The sequence below is a fragment of the Canis lupus genome, chromosome 5 (assembly GCF_048164855.1).
Source record: "Canis lupus baileyi chromosome 5, mCanLup2.hap1, whole genome shotgun sequence".
Taxonomy (NCBI): Eukaryota; Metazoa; Chordata; class Mammalia; order Carnivora; family Canidae; genus Canis; species Canis lupus.
Genome location: NC_132842.1, coordinates 41,675,367 through 41,690,740, shown reverse-complemented (window position 1 = coordinate 41,690,740; position 15,374 = coordinate 41,675,367). Strand labels below are relative to the sequence as shown.

The window sequence follows — 15,374 nt, the reverse complement described above, 5'->3', positions numbered from 1 at the left end:
CTCCCCATCATACATGCTGAGCACCCAGATGGCAAATTCATTCATTCATTCATTGATCTAGCTCTGGTTCTAATCATATTTATTAAACATTCATGTGCAAGAAGCTTACATTACAGTTGAGATAACACAAACGCAGGGATTGTTAAATCATATTGTGAGAGTACCCGAGGTCCTGTTAAGTGAGTGCGCCAGACCAAGTGTGAAAAGATCATTTAAGGCCCAGATAGTAGTGAAAGATGAGGCCTGTGAGTCCAGCAGAATTTGAGTCAATATAGACAGAACAATCAGGCATACAAATGGGAAAGGTCAAGATATACCTAAGCTATCTTCTATAAGTTCAAAGTTAAGGTAGAGAGGCATGTTATAGCAGCATCTGATAGGATTTGTTGTCCCAACTGAGGAGCCTTACGTTCATTCCTCTAAATGGAAATCAGCTGAAACTACTGAGAAGTAATAGTGCCTGGATGTCAGAGCAAAGGCACAATATATACAAAATAACAGGTTCAGTCAAGTGCCACTATTAACAACTGTGACCCAAGAGCTATAAAAATAAATGTCCACACACAAGATTGTCCATGAATATTGATGGCAACATTATTCATAATAGTCAAAAAGTAGAAACCCAAGTGTTTAGCAACTGAAAAATGGATAAACCAAATGTGGTATAATCCATACAATGGATTATTATTCAGCCATAAAAAGGAATGAAGTGCTGATACACTACAGGAAGCAGTATACTGAGAGAAAGCAGCCAGTCCCAGGAAAACTCTATCTCATATAGTTTCTCATTTATGGGAAATTTCCAGATTAAGCAATTTCATAGAATAAGAAAACAGATTAGCCAGTTCCTAGGGCTGCAGGAATAGGGAATGAGGAATTATTACAAATGGGAACGGACTTTGGGGGTTTGGTTGATGAAAAAAATTTGAAATTAGTGATGCTTTTATATAGTTATGTAATTATACTAAAAAAATGAACTGTAAATTTCACATGAGCAGATTTTATGGTATGTAATTTTATATCTCAAAAAAAGCTGTAAACACATTTTTTAAGCATCGCAGATGACTCCACGTGTTGCTAAGTGCAGTCACACACAGGCCAGGGGAACTGTGAAACAGATATGTCAACCCAAAGCTTGGAAAGGCTCCGTGCCATATCTCTGGATGGTACAGGTCCCATGTGAGTCCTTCCATGAGAAAGCACAGAAACCAGTGACCACTGTTTCTGCTTTCAGATTCTCTGTCAGTCACTTAGATTAGACTCTGCACATTCTACTCCAAGTTAGAGTGTTGGCTTTGTAGCTGGTCCAAACATGGTAGAGTTAGTGGGTAAGGACATGCTAATTTTGTCTTGTTTTGCTTCTGGTCTACAGTTTTTGAAGAGCCCGAAGATCCAAGCAACAGGTCGTTTTTCTCTGAAATTATCTCTTCGATTTCGGATGTGAAGTTCAGCCACAGTGGGAGGTATATCATGACCAGAGACTATCTGACCGTTAAAGTCTGGGATCTCAACATGGAAAATCGTCCCATTGAGACTTACCAGGTATGGACCACCACCCACTGTAGGTACATAAGGCACTTCCTTTGTGGGCCTCAACATCAGCCTGCAAAGGCTTACAAAGCACAAGAGTAAAAGACACTACGTCATCATATCATATATTCAATAAGATGGTACAGTCTATAAGTTCCATAGGATGTTAAACAAGAGTATATAAGGAGGAGCTTGAATTCAATTTAACCTGTGAGATGAATATTGAAGACAGAAATGGTCCTGTTCTCTTAGAGCTAGTTGACTGGTGGAGAAGCACGATGATGAACAGGGGATTGAGTAGGCAGTGATGCCAGAGATGGTGCTGGGTATATGGGACCACAGGCAGGGAGGGCCTGATGAGAAGAGACCCAAAGGCTGAGTCTTGATTGCCAGGAACTAGCCAGAGGATAGTATATTCCCAGGTGGTATGTTCAGAAAGGAGTTCTTTGTATATTAAATATAGAACACAGGCAAAAAGAAGAGTCTAGAAATCTAGGCCTTAGTAATGAAGGTTAGGTTATTTTGTCTTCGGGCTGAGTGCAATGGAAAACCATTAAAAGGTTTGACACTGGAAATAAAGGAGGAGATGATGGCAATTGGTACTGGAATGGTGGCATATAGATAAAGGGAGAGGTAAGAGGAGAGTTGGGGAGGCATACTTGCTGACTCAATGTGGAGGGAGGAGTCAAGAAGACTGTACAGGTTGCTGGCCTGAGCCTTGGCTAAATGATTGGTAGGTCTATGGACAAAGGGAACAAAGAAGAAGGCAGTGTTTAGAATAGAATGGCTTTTTTTAGAAAATGGAAGACCAGACTGTGAGGTAGAAAGGATTTGAAGCAGCTCATTTCAGGTAAGAGCACAATAGAAGCAAAGATCAAGAGGCAGGGATAAACTGGTCTTTTAAAATATATTTTGGGTTAAAGAGGTGTGAAAATTCTGGACTGACGGATTTAACTTATATATTTTTTCTTCAGACATAATTCACATACTGTAATATTCACCCTCTGGAAGTCTACATTAGTATATTTACAAAGTTGTGGAACCCTCACCACTCTCCAATTCCAGAACATTTTCATCACTGACTAATATTCTGGTGGTTCTGGGGAGGAGAGACTCTAGGGGGAGATGGGAGGAAACAGAACAGTTAACAAGTTATTGCAATATCCTGGCAAGGGCTGATAGTAGCTTAGATGAGGATGTGAGCAATGGAAGTGGCCAGATTCCTTACATATTTCCAAGGTAAAATCAACAGGATTTGACCACAAATTTGATGTAAGAGGAAAAGAAACACCAGGGATCATCATCCCAAGGTTTTTATCCTGAGTGATTAAGAAAATGATGGTGCCATTTTATGTAGATGAGGGAATCAATATCTAGTCAGAGACATGTAGAGCTAAGTAAACATCCAGAAATTGCAAGTAGACAGCTCAGTTTCAGTTTCGGTATACCTTAGCTTAGAGAAAAGAAGCAATCAGGACTGTGCCCTGCGAACCCGGTGTTTGGAGGTTGGAAGAGGAAAAGTGAGAGGAATGTTCTAAGAGCCAAGTAAAGAAACTATCTCAAGGAGGAGGAATCACCAACTACCAAATGCTATATAGCTGAAAATCCAATAGCTGAATCAAGTAGGAAAGGACTGAAAATTGGCCACTGGATTTAGTAATGAGGAGATAGGTGTAGGTGAATGGTATTAATGAAGGTCTAATTGGAGTGGATTTTGACAAAGACTGTAAATAGAAGATGTGAATGTAATGAGTACAGGTAACTCTTCCAAGAAATTTTAGTCTAAAGGGTAACAGCAAAATGGGTTGTAGCAGGAATGGGATACAGGCATAAGGAAGTTATCACAGCGTATTTTATGCTGAGGGGAGTAAGCCAGGAGAGAAAGAACAATTCAAGCAGCTGACTCCTTGAGGGAAGCAAGAGGGAACAGAGTCCATTGCGAAATTGGCCATAGATGGGAAGGTGGACAATTCATCATCAGTGAAAGGAGAGAAGAGTAAATAGCTATGGATGCATTGTGATGGGAACCATAGATGATTTCTTCGTGTTGCTTCTGTTTTCTCACAAAATAAGAAGCAAGGTCATTAGGTAAATGAGAAAGAAAAGCAAAAAATAATCATCTAAGAGAGAGGTAGGGTTACTCAGGGATCCAGTTGAGTACAATATAAGGAGAGAGATATTTAAGGTGTGAGTGTAATGATAGGTCATTGAACCTCAGGTAGTTGAGGAGGGAATTAATTGAGTGAAGGAAAGTACACAAAAATGGATTTGAAGAACTGATGGAATCAAGATAGTAAAGGTAGTGAACTAAAAAGATAGGAGGTAGCAATAGAGCAGTACTTGTTAAACAGGTACAGTTAGGGTCATGGCCAGTCTCATCATGTGACCAAGGAAGCAAAGGACAAAACACATTGAAAATTATGAGGCCTGAGTAACTGAGAAACCAGAGTAATGATTACGAAGAATAATGGCAGCGGATTTGAGAGCTAGAATTACTTCCAAGGAATGTGGCAGAGGGACTCAGAAGTATTGCTGACACTAACAAGGTAGACAGCAGGGAGTTTAGTTGATGACATGACTTCAGAAGAGCCAAAGGCTTTAGTACAGGAATCATTGTCTAGAGCAGCAAGGAGCCCACTACCCCACTTTGACACATGTGAGCACCTACCACTTGAGTGGCCACAGGACAAGCCAATTTTTCAGAAGAAATTCAGAGAGAAGATTGAGGACCCCAAGGACTTTGACCAACTGTGAGTAATGCAGGGTGCTCTGAGAAGGTTTTAGGGCCAGAATTCAAGACGACATATGTAGCTGAGATAGTCTGTTGGTTGAAATAGCATGCCGTATATATTTGGGGTCTTCCTGTCCCCCAGATCCGACCAAACTCCAGGACCCTACTTCCCAGCACCTGCCTCCAAACTCTTACCTTCATGTTCAACCCAGGCCTAAGCTAACTCAAGTGTCCTCTTCCAGCTGCACAAATATGTCATATGACAGGGGGCAATGACTGCTAGAACCTGAGTGTGTGTGGTATGTGTGTGGTATGAACAGACTTGTGGCCTTCTGATTGAACCTGGATTAGTGAAAACTGGATTTAGTCTCTACAGTGGCAGGAGCCATTAGTTACTTTCATTTTGGAGAAAGGGTTTAAGAACCCAGTGAGCTAGCCAAGAGCATGATTCTCAAAACAGCTTCAGCTAGTGATAGGTCTTTGAGATAGGTCTCACAGTACACATACTGAAATGAAATATTACAGAAGTCTAACTTCAGATAGCATATTTCAAAGTAATTTAGTTAAGTTTATAAACTATAACCAACATGGTAACATACTGTGTAAAATATGGTAAATAAACTCTGAATTTCTAGAACACTATTGAAAAAGATTCTGAAGGCTGACCCAATGGGAAGTAATTTCCAATGCCAGTTACTAATGCCTTCCCTGAAGAGGGAAGTAAGTAATGTTCCTGCCATGTATTTTCATACCTGCATCAACTGGTCTCCGGCATCCTTCCAGGAATAAGAAACTGTAGACTTAAGTATCATTAGCTCTTTTCAAGTTCTCCTACAGAACAGGGGTTGGTAAACTGGCTGGTGGGCCAAATCCAGTCTCCATTTGTTTTAGTAAAAGAAGTTTAACTGAAACACAGCCATACCCCATCATGTGTACATGGTCTGTGGTTAGTTCATGCTACAATGGCAGAGATGAATAGGTGTGACAGAGATGATATAGCCCACAAGCTTAAAATATCTGCTCTCTGACTCTTTATAAGATAAGTTTTTTGAGCCCTGAAATATAAGAACCAACCAACAGACTTCACTCTTGCTGGGCCTCATGAGCAGTCCCATTAACTACAACATGAGGCTTCTACGAGTTCATGATTTGAGAACCTCTATGTTGGGAGTCTCAATTTAGTGTCAAGAAGGCCATACACAATAGGAACATGGACAACAAATATTTGGAACATGAAGAAAAAAGCATGAAGTTGGGTGAGTTTTAAGTTTTCTCTTGCTCTGTGTTCTAGATGTTTCTAATCAATGTTTCTTACCTTATGCTCTCCTCTGATGGAGATAAGTCCATCTTGTTTGCCTAAGGGTTTGTTTTTTGTTTGAGCAACAGGACATAAACAACATACCTTCATAGTCAAAGATGATGAAATCAAGGCAACAGGAGCATCCCGAAATTTAGCTGCTGGGCAAGACAAAATACTGGTTCAGACTGGATTTTCCTTTAGATCCCCCCCGACTCTGTCTTTCAAGAATTTTGTGTAGAGTTCTTGGCAATGTGGTTCCTGCTAATGGACCCACACTTCCAAAGCACACATGTTTTGATACTTATTATTCACCCATGATGTTTCTGTAAGACAAAATGCCAAAGGTGAAAGTTTGTATGTCAAGAAAAGTTTAAGGCTGAGCCAAAAAACAAATTTTAGTGACTCTAGTGAAATGAAATAATCATCTATCCATTTCTTATAGTTTTACAATTCCTTGACCCATGTAGGATTCTGAGAAGTTCTGCATAATGGAAACCTGCTTAACCGTTTGTTTTCAAAACTAATTTCTCCCATCTCCAAACATTCACATCTGTGCCTTGCCTGAAAAGTGCTCCATACCAGATCAGAGGAATGAGTAGTGGGAGAGAAGGCTGAAAATAAGGAGCTATTTGTCTTATATTTTTTCCTCAAAAAGTAGGAGAGCTGGAGTACAGGTGTGTCTCATTGTATTGCACTTCCTAGGTACTGCCTTTTTAAGATACAAGTTGAAGGTTGGTGGCAAGCCTGCATCAAGCAAGTCTACCAACACCATTTTTCCAACAGCATTGACTCATTTCGTGTCTCTGTGTCACATTCACCATTTTCAAGCCTTTATTATATGTTACGACAATCTGTGATGAGTGATCTTTGACCTTACTATTTTAACTGTTTTGGGGTGTGATGAACGGTGCCCCTATGAGATGGTGAGCTTAAACAATGTATGTTGTGTGTGTTCAGCCTTCTCCACCAACTGGTCATTCCCGCCTCCCTCCCTCTCCTTCTCCTCTGGCCTCCATATTCCCTGGACAAAACAATATTGAAATGAGGCCAGTCGATAACCCTCCACTGACCTCCAAGTTTCATGTGAAAGAAAGAGTTACACATTTCTCACTTTAAATCAAAAGTTAAGGATGCCTGGGTGGCTCAGCAGTTGAGCATCTGCCTTTGGCTCAAGGTGTGATCCTGCAGTCCCGGGATCAAGTCCCACATCAGGCTCCCTGCATGGAGCCTGCTTCTCCTCCCTCTACCTATGTCTCTGCCTCTCTCTCTCTGGATCTCTCATGAATCAATCAATCAATCAATCAATCCAGTTTAAATCAAAAACTAGCCATGATTTAAGCATAGTGTGGAAGCCATGTCAAAAGCAAAGTAGGCTGAAAGCTAGGCCTCTTGTGCCAAACAGCCAAGTTGTGAATATAAAGGAAAGTTTCTGAAGGGAATTAAAAGTGCTACCTTAGTGGACACATGAACGACGAGAAAGTGAAACAGCCTTATTGATGATACAGAGAAAGTTTGAGTGGTCCGGAGAGGAGATCAAACCAGCCTCAACATCCCCTTTAGCCAAAGTGTAATCCAGAGCAAGGCTGAGAGAGGTGAGGAGGCTGCCAAAGAAAACCTGAAAGCTAGGAGAGGTTGGCTCATGAGGCTCAAGGAAAGAAGCCATCTCTGTAACATTAAAGCTCAAGAGAAGCAGGTTATCCAAGATCTAGCTAAGATAATTCGTGAAGGTGGCTCTACCAAGCAACAGATTTCCAATGTAGACAAAATAGCCTTCTATTGGAAAAAGATGCCATCGAGGAGTTTCATAGCTAGAGAGTGGAAGTCAGTGCCTGGCTCCAAAGTGTCAAAGGACAGGCTGACTCTTGTTAGGAACAAATACAGCTGGTGACTAAGTTGAAGCCAAAGCTCATTTACCATTCTGAAAATCCCAGGGCCCTTAAGAAATATGCTAAATCTACTCAGCTTGTGCTCTATAAATGGAAAAACAAAGCCTGGATGACTGCACTCTGTTTACAAGATGGCTTACTGAGTATTTTAAGCCCACTGCTGAGACCTACTGCTCAGAAAAAGAGATTCAAAGTACTACTGCTCACTGACAAGGCAGCTGGTCACCCAGGAGCTCGGATGGAGATGTACTACGAGGTTAATGTTGTTTTCGTGCCTGCTATTACAACATCCAGTCTGTAGCCCATGGATCAAGGAGTCATTTTGACTTCTAAGACTTATTATTGAAAAACTACATTTCATAAGACTATAGCTGCCCTAGACAGTGATTCTTCTGACAGGTGTAGGCAAAACCTTCTGGAAAGGATTCGCTGTTCTAGATACTATTAAGAACATTAGTGGGGTACCTGGATAGCTCAGTTGGTTGAGCATCTACCTTTGACTCAGATCATGATCCTGGGGTCCTGGGATCAAGCCCCAAGTTGGGCTCTCTGCTCACCAGGGATACTGCTTCTACTGTTCCTCTGTCATCTTATGCTCTTTATTAAAAAAAAAAAAAAAAAAAAAAAAAAAAGAACATTGGTGATTCATGGGATGGAGTTAAACTATGAATAGGCACAAGAGTTTGTATGACGTTGATTCCAGTCGTTATGGATGACTTTGAGGGGTTCCAAACTTTAGTGAAGGAAACCACTGCAGATGTGGTGGAGATAGTAGGTGGAGCCTTACAGATGTGATCAAACTTGAAAGAATGAGGACTCGCTTCTTACGGATGAGCAGAGGAAGTGGTGTCTTGAGCTGGAATCCACTGGTGAAGATGCTGCAGATTGTTGCAATGACAACTAAGGATTTAGAATATCACATAAACGTAGTTCATAAAGCAGCAGCTAGGTTTGAGAGGATTGACGTCAATTTTAAATGAAGTTCTACTGTGGGTAAAATGCTGTCCAACAGCATCGCATGCTACAGAGGAATCCTCGGTCTTATTTGAAGAAATTGCCACACCCATGCCAGCCTTTCCCAACCACTACAATGGCCAGTCAGCAGCCATGAACACTGAGGCATGTCCTTCTACTACCAGAAAAAGGACAACTCTCTGGAAATCTCAGATGATTAGCATTTTTTTCAGCAATTGTTTAAATTACAGTATATACATTGTTTTTTTTAGATAATGTGATTTATTGCACACTTCATATGGTATAGTGTAATAAACATAACCTTTACATGCCCTAGGAAACCAAAAAGTCCACTTAACTCACTTTGTTACAATATTCACATTATTGCTGCAGTCTAGAACCCACAGTATCTCTAGGGTGTGCCTATACTAGAGCAACAAACTTGGCTTCCATTGCCCACTGGATTAATTTCCCCATTTGCATACTACCCTTCAGAAGCCTCAGCCCCCTTTTTCCTCTATTATAAAGAGCCCAGAAAAAGTCCATGAAAAGCCAAGAAAAGGCAAGAAAAATCTGTTGTAGGCAAAACCAGGACCCAGAGGCTCATCCTGCTCCCCACCTGTTTTTGTAAATCAGTTAAGTTCTATTGGAACACAACCCCACTCATCTGTTTATGTATGACCCAAGGCTACTTTTGCATTCAAGGGCTGAGTTGAATGGTTGCCACAGAGGCCCAATGCCACACGAAGCATAAATATTTATTCTCTTCCCCTTGATAGAAAAGATTTGCCAAACCCTGGTCAAGATCAAGAATCAGTCCTTTGCCCTCAAAGGAGCAGAAAATGCTTCTTTGCTCAAAGACTCTTAACAATCACTAGAGTTCTTCAGTCCTACAAACAGAAATGGCCTCCTACATCAGTCTTGTGCCACTTCTAATATGCCCAAATGGTGGCAGGAGAGGAAGGGAATGACAAGGAGTTAATTTATAGCAGACATCTCAAGTACAGGCCATAAACTTCACTCTCGCATCCCCTTCCCCATCTAACAATGCCAGAAGCCCTGCTGCAGATGAATTCTCTTGTCACCAAAGCAATGAGGCAGGTACCTTGACAAGGCCCAGGACTATCTAGGAACAGTCATTTGCAGAGTTAGACATACTTGCACTGTCCAAATGACTCAGCTTTTCAATACCCAGAACATGTCATGGAACATAGAGTGAATGACCCAACCATGCTGACTGGTCTCATGTAAGATTCACATCCAACAACTTCATGAGGCCTCAGTGCCTTCCAGCGGTGCTGCATTGATTCCCAAGTATCCCCTACCCTGCCTCATTCTCACCTGGTACCTTTCCTTCTTATTTCACTGAAAAATAGAAACAGGAGAGAACTATCACATACTTCAGGACCACAACCTTTACATCAGAGTCTCTTTACAGCTCCACCTGCACAGACCTATTCAAATTATCGTACCCAAAAATGAACATGGCAAGTCCATCCTTCCACTTGCTCAAGAGAAAGATCCAGGAGCCATCTTGATTCCCATTCTTTCCATGCTTTACATTTGCACCATCCACGAATCCTATCCATTCTCCCTACAAACATAGTGAGAAGCTGACCGTTTCCTACCACTGTTCTCACCCTGCTCCCCATTGTCATCTGTCACCAGACTATCACCGGCCTCCCTGACTCTGCGGTCTCACATGATCACAACATAGTCAGCTCAGCAGTCCTTTCTGTGATGTCTCCTTACCTTGCTCGGTATAAAAGGCCCATGTGAACGCTCACCTGCCCCCATGCTGGGATGAAAACACACCAAGGGTATTTTGTTCACTGCATATCCCAAGCACCGAGCAGGCCGGCCATAAACATTTGCTGAATTAAAGACCAAATGAGTAGTGTCCTCTCATGCCCATTAGCAAATCAATTTATAGAATAGGACTCATCACCTACCGGGCCTTTCTGCATGTCACCGGCTACCTAAGCAGCAGAGGGCCCAGACTGGATTCTGACCCAGGCCATCCAATTCAAGGCACAATTATACTGGAAGAATTAACAGCTCACATCCCAAGAGGAGGTCTTCACAGAAATAAGCATGTTTAAAATAGTAACTGACCGTCTTGGTGTATTCCCCCCACAGGTTCATGACTACCTCCGCAGCAAGTTGTGCTCCCTCTACGAAAACGACTGCATTTTTGATAAATTTGAGTGTGTGTGGAATGGGTCAGACAGGTAAGAAGGGCTCTGTGTCTAGGGAACCTTCCAGAGGGTGGGCCCTGTATTTGCTGAAGCCCTGGGCAATTTATCCTAAGCAGGGTGTGGCCAAAGGGAGGTCAGACTCAGGCCCCAGGGCCTAGCAGGAATCCAGCATGTTGGTCCCTGGATTTCCCTTGAGGTCAGACCTGGAAAGGAGGATGGGATGTAGTGAAAGAATCATCTTTCAGGACTGACACTGATGACCATGTGACATCAGTGAGAAAATCCCATGTTTCACACACCAGCAGCCCCCAGAGCTAGGTCAACACGGCTGAAATGAAGAACACTAACAATCCACCAGTACATTCCAGCATAAACAGTTCAGATTATTGCAAAGTGCGCTTTCCTGATCAAAAATTAATGCTAGACACTTCTAGTGTAGACCTGGCCAAAAGCCCTGGTGGTTCATTAGCTGAATTCTAGTTGGCCTCATTTATCATATTCCCTCAAAGTGATTTATTATTGTTTTAAGGCCTTTTATTTCAACAATACTTCATATTACCTTCTAATGGTTCATTTTTAGTTTGACAACTACAGATGATTCTCCAGCTTCCAGAACAAAATACAGGCTACCAGGAGCTGATTTAGTGTTTTGAGAAATGTGGCACCAACAGTAGTGCCTGGAAGCACTACAATCTGTCAGGGCAAGGCACTCAGAGGCTGGAGCTTCTAGTAAAAACAAGCGTTTTCTGACTGTTATTTGGCTTCCTTTGCCAATGAACCAAAATGTGCCTTCCACTTAGCAGGCCTGGAAAGAACCACCACATGACAGAGGACCCAAGTCACAGCACTTACTATAGGGCAGTGGGGAGAGACAGCAGAGCAGCTGTGATACATGGACCAAAGCTCCTAAGGCGGAAAGTCGCTGGCCCTGGCCCTGTTTTCTTAATTTTTATTTGTATGTTTCTATAAATACATTTTTGTATATTTTCATATGTTTATATAGAATTTATTCACTTTTCCATTATTAATAAATTTTTTATATTTGTTATCACCCTGATAACTTCCCTTAACCTAGACTCACAAAGTACTTATTAGTCTACCTTCACACACATCCTGTTATATAATCCTGACCACAAGATGACAAAGTTGTTGTCATCATCCCCATTCCGTAGCTGAGGAAACTGAGGCTCAGCAAGGTAAAGTAAACTGCCCCATCTCATGAGCTAGTATGTAGTAGAGATAAGAGTAAGAAGTTTTGAGTTCGAATCCTAAGATCGACATTCTTTTCATAACTTCACTATTTCCTTCCATAACCAAGAAGATTCTTGGTTCAGACAAGATTGAGAGTTGTTCTTGTTGTTTCCAAACCAACAAATAAAAACCAAAAAACAAGGGCTTTCTCTGTTTAAAAACAAGTCAGGGTGGAGGAAGCAAGTGTGGGTTCATGGGAAGCAGTGAGGCCGAGGGCCGAGTGCTGCGCCCTGGGGTCAGGCAGATGGGGGCTGGAGGCCTGACTTGGCCACTTTGTCACAGTGTGACACTGAGCAAGTTACTCACTTTTCCTCAGACATAGCTCCCCTATCTGGGATGAGGTAAGTCCAAGTGACATTGTCAGCACCCTACCTGATAAGGTGGCAACAGCTTCTTCTGCTACAGTGACAAACACATGTCACCGCCCGCATTTCCTAGGCCGGAGCTATGAAAGCTCACCCTTGATTGATTTGCCTGGCACAGCTGACCCAGCACCCAAAAACCTGTCCCCCTGGCTGTGGTCCCATGCTCTTAGCTTTCCCTTCACCTGTCTACACACTCACACCACGTGAACACTGATGAGATGCTTTCCTCTCCCATCCTAACCAGCTGGTCAGGGCTTTGCTCAGAAATGAGGCCAAGCCCACCTCTCCAGCAGCAGCTACCTTGGGGTGTTACTGGAACAGCATTAAACCCCCTCAGCCTGTCCCTGTGTACCAACTGTCACCAGTTAAGAGTCAGTCCTTTGCTTCTGGAAGGCTTTGGCAGTCACTGCCCTCTGTCCATCATAAATAAATCTGAGGATGAAGCACTCTTATAAAAATGTGGAAGCCATCTGTCAATCCACTAGCAAGTCTTTCTTCTCCTCCCAAATTCTTTTAAACTTCGAGTTTGTTTAGTCTCTTCCTGGGGGAAACCACAATGACATCCATTTGTTTTTTGGGTTTTTTTTTCCTTTTTTTTTTATTGGAGTTATATTTGCCAACATATAGTATAATACCCAGTGCTCATCCCGTCAAGTGCCCCCCTCAGTGCCCGTCACCCATTCACCCTATCCTCCCGCCCACCCTCCCCTTCCACTACCCCTTGTTTGTTTCCCAGAGTTAGGAGTCTCTCATGTTTTGTCACCCTCTCTGATATTTCCCACTCATTTCTCTCCTTTCCCCTATAATCCCTTTCACTATTTTTTATATTCCCCATATGAGTGAAACCATATAACATTTGTCCTTCTCTGATTGACTTGCTTCACTCAGCATAATACCCTCCAGTTCCATCCATGTTGAAGTAAATGGTGGGTATTGGTCATTTCTAATGGCTGAGGAACATTCCATTGTATACATGCCACTGTGTTTTGAAACTTTGTCAGAAGTTGGTCACCAGCTTAGAAAATTATGGCACCAGTGACAAAACTGTTTATATTTGGTTTGCAAATAAGTATCTTGCATGGGTCTCATTTTGCTATTGTGTAATTTTGCTTTTTTTTTTTTATTATTGGAGTTCAATTTGCCAACATATAGCATATCACCCAGTGCTCATCCCATCAAATGCCCCCTCACTGCCTGTCACCCAGTCACCCCAACCCCCCCCGCCCACCTCCCTTTCCACTACCCTTTGTTTGTTTCCCGGAGTTGGGAGACTCTCATGTTCTGACATCCATTTTCTTAGGTAAGGGTTCCAGCAAGGCTGCTCCCCAGCAGGGGGAGGACACACCAGGCTCCCCTGTGCTGTAGTATCAGCGTTTCTCCCGCTGTGCTGATGGCAGAAATTCCACCAGCACGGAAGCCCCACTCCTGCAACCACACTTCCAGTGTACACAACTAGTGTCTTCACAAGTGTTCCTGACCCCTCTCCACCCTCGCAGTCCTATGGGAGGTAGAGCGGGGATCATTAAAACCACAGGACTCACTGAGCCAAAGAACCAAAAGCTATCTACCAACCCAAGAAGGAAGTAACAAGGAGGATTATCATGATCCTTCATTGCCAAACCAACCCAAGAGCCTGTTGCTTTTAGTGGCTCAAAATTGTGACCACAGTCAGATAGGCAAGCCTGTTTGGGTTTTGGGGTTTTAGTAAAACGCTTGGCACCATTTGCTGGCCACCATGTGGTGTCATTAGCTCCAGAAAGACACAAAAGGGATGTGCTACCGCCTTCCTCCAGAGTACTCAGTGACTCCCTCTTTTCTCTCTACCTTGCAGTGTCATCATGACAGGCTCTTACAACAACTTCTTCAGAATGTTCGACAGGAACACCAAGCGTGATGTCACCCTGGAGGCCTCGAGGGAAAACAGCAAACCTCGGGCTATCCTAAAACCACGGAAAGTGTGCGTGGGGGGCAAGCGGAGAAAAGATGAGATCAGTGTCGACAGTCTGGACTTTAGCAAAAAGATCTTGCATACAGCTTGGCATCCTTCAGAAAATATTATAGCAGTGGCGGCTACAAATAACCTATATATATTCCAGGACAAGGTTAACTAGGAGGACAAGTTATTACTTAATAATCTCACATACTGAATACTAGTCAGACATGTTTTTAAATGTTTCTTTGGGTCTTCATTTGATGCATTGACATTAATTTCCCTATGCAGAAAACAATTGGAATAGAATTAAAAGGAGTCCAACTTTCCCAGATTCCCAGTTCTAAGAAACTTTTGTCAAACCCAATAGGTTCTGAGACACTTCTGTTTAGAATTGAGAGCTGCCAGCTAACACTAATTCTCCATAGTTGACTTGAATTTCTGATGCTTTTATTGCCCAGTTTTCTCTGGTGGGTCCAGTGTTTTGTTTCTAGGTGTCTGCTGAGATAAAATGAGGTTGTCTGTAGTATTTAAAGAGAAAAGAGATAAGTTTTTTTTTTAATTAAGCAATTCCATTTGATTGAAAAAATCAACAAAAAAAATAAACACCGTTTACTCTTAGAGAATTTCTCCTTTTTTTTTTTTTTTTTTTTTTGGTGAAAAAAATCAGCGTCTCCTGCCCCTGCAGCACTTTTCATTAGAGGCTCATTTGAAGCAGAGATTTATGTCACGAGGCAGCGAAAGGGACGCAGAATGAGAAGGGAAGGGACATATCAACACTGCTAAACCCTTTTTTGTAAGCACCATAGAAACAGCCTGAGAATTTGGCTAGGAAACCCCATGAATGCTTCAGGGGACATAAAGAGAACACTTTCTACACAGTGCTTCTCAGAGTTAGCTTGGCAAGGCCATGTGGGGCCAGATTCCATCTGGGACCTTGTTACTCTTGCTTTTTGTGATCTTAAATGGCTTCATATAATCCTCTACTTACACGTTCATTGGCTTTTTCTCTTCAACCTTTTCCAGTTTCTTTATTCCATTGACTTCTAAAGGCCGAGTCCCGGTTGTTTATTATCTGGCATTCTAAATGAAGCAGTGGCACCTCCCCTGGTTCCCTGAGAAAGGCTGGTCTGTTCCTTTTGGGTGTGTCTCCTTAGCAGCCCCCTCCCCTCTTCCTGGGTTGGGTAACCGAAAGTCACAATTCACCCACCTCCACTGCAGCTAAAACA

General features: G+C 42.4%; 1 protein-coding gene across 16 annotated transcripts in view; it reads left to right on the top strand.

The window, feature by feature from the left end:
* The window catches only part of PPP2R2B (protein phosphatase 2 regulatory subunit Bbeta), a 439,287-nt gene extending 424,516 nt beyond the window's left edge, over nt 1–14,771 (top strand). For all 16 annotated transcript variants that reach the window (XM_072826368.1, XM_072826371.1, XM_072826380.1 and 13 more), the window contains 3 exons: nt 1,373–1,542; nt 10,541–10,632; nt 14,047–14,771. In XM_072826368.1, the coding sequence (XP_072682469.1) occupies nt 1,373–1,542; nt 10,541–10,632; nt 14,047–14,326 (542 nt within the window). In that variant the 3' untranslated portion in view covers nt 14,327–14,771. The remainder of the gene's footprint in view (nt 1–1,372; nt 1,543–10,540; nt 10,633–14,046) is intronic.
* Nucleotides 14,772–15,374: the final 603 nt, after the last annotated feature.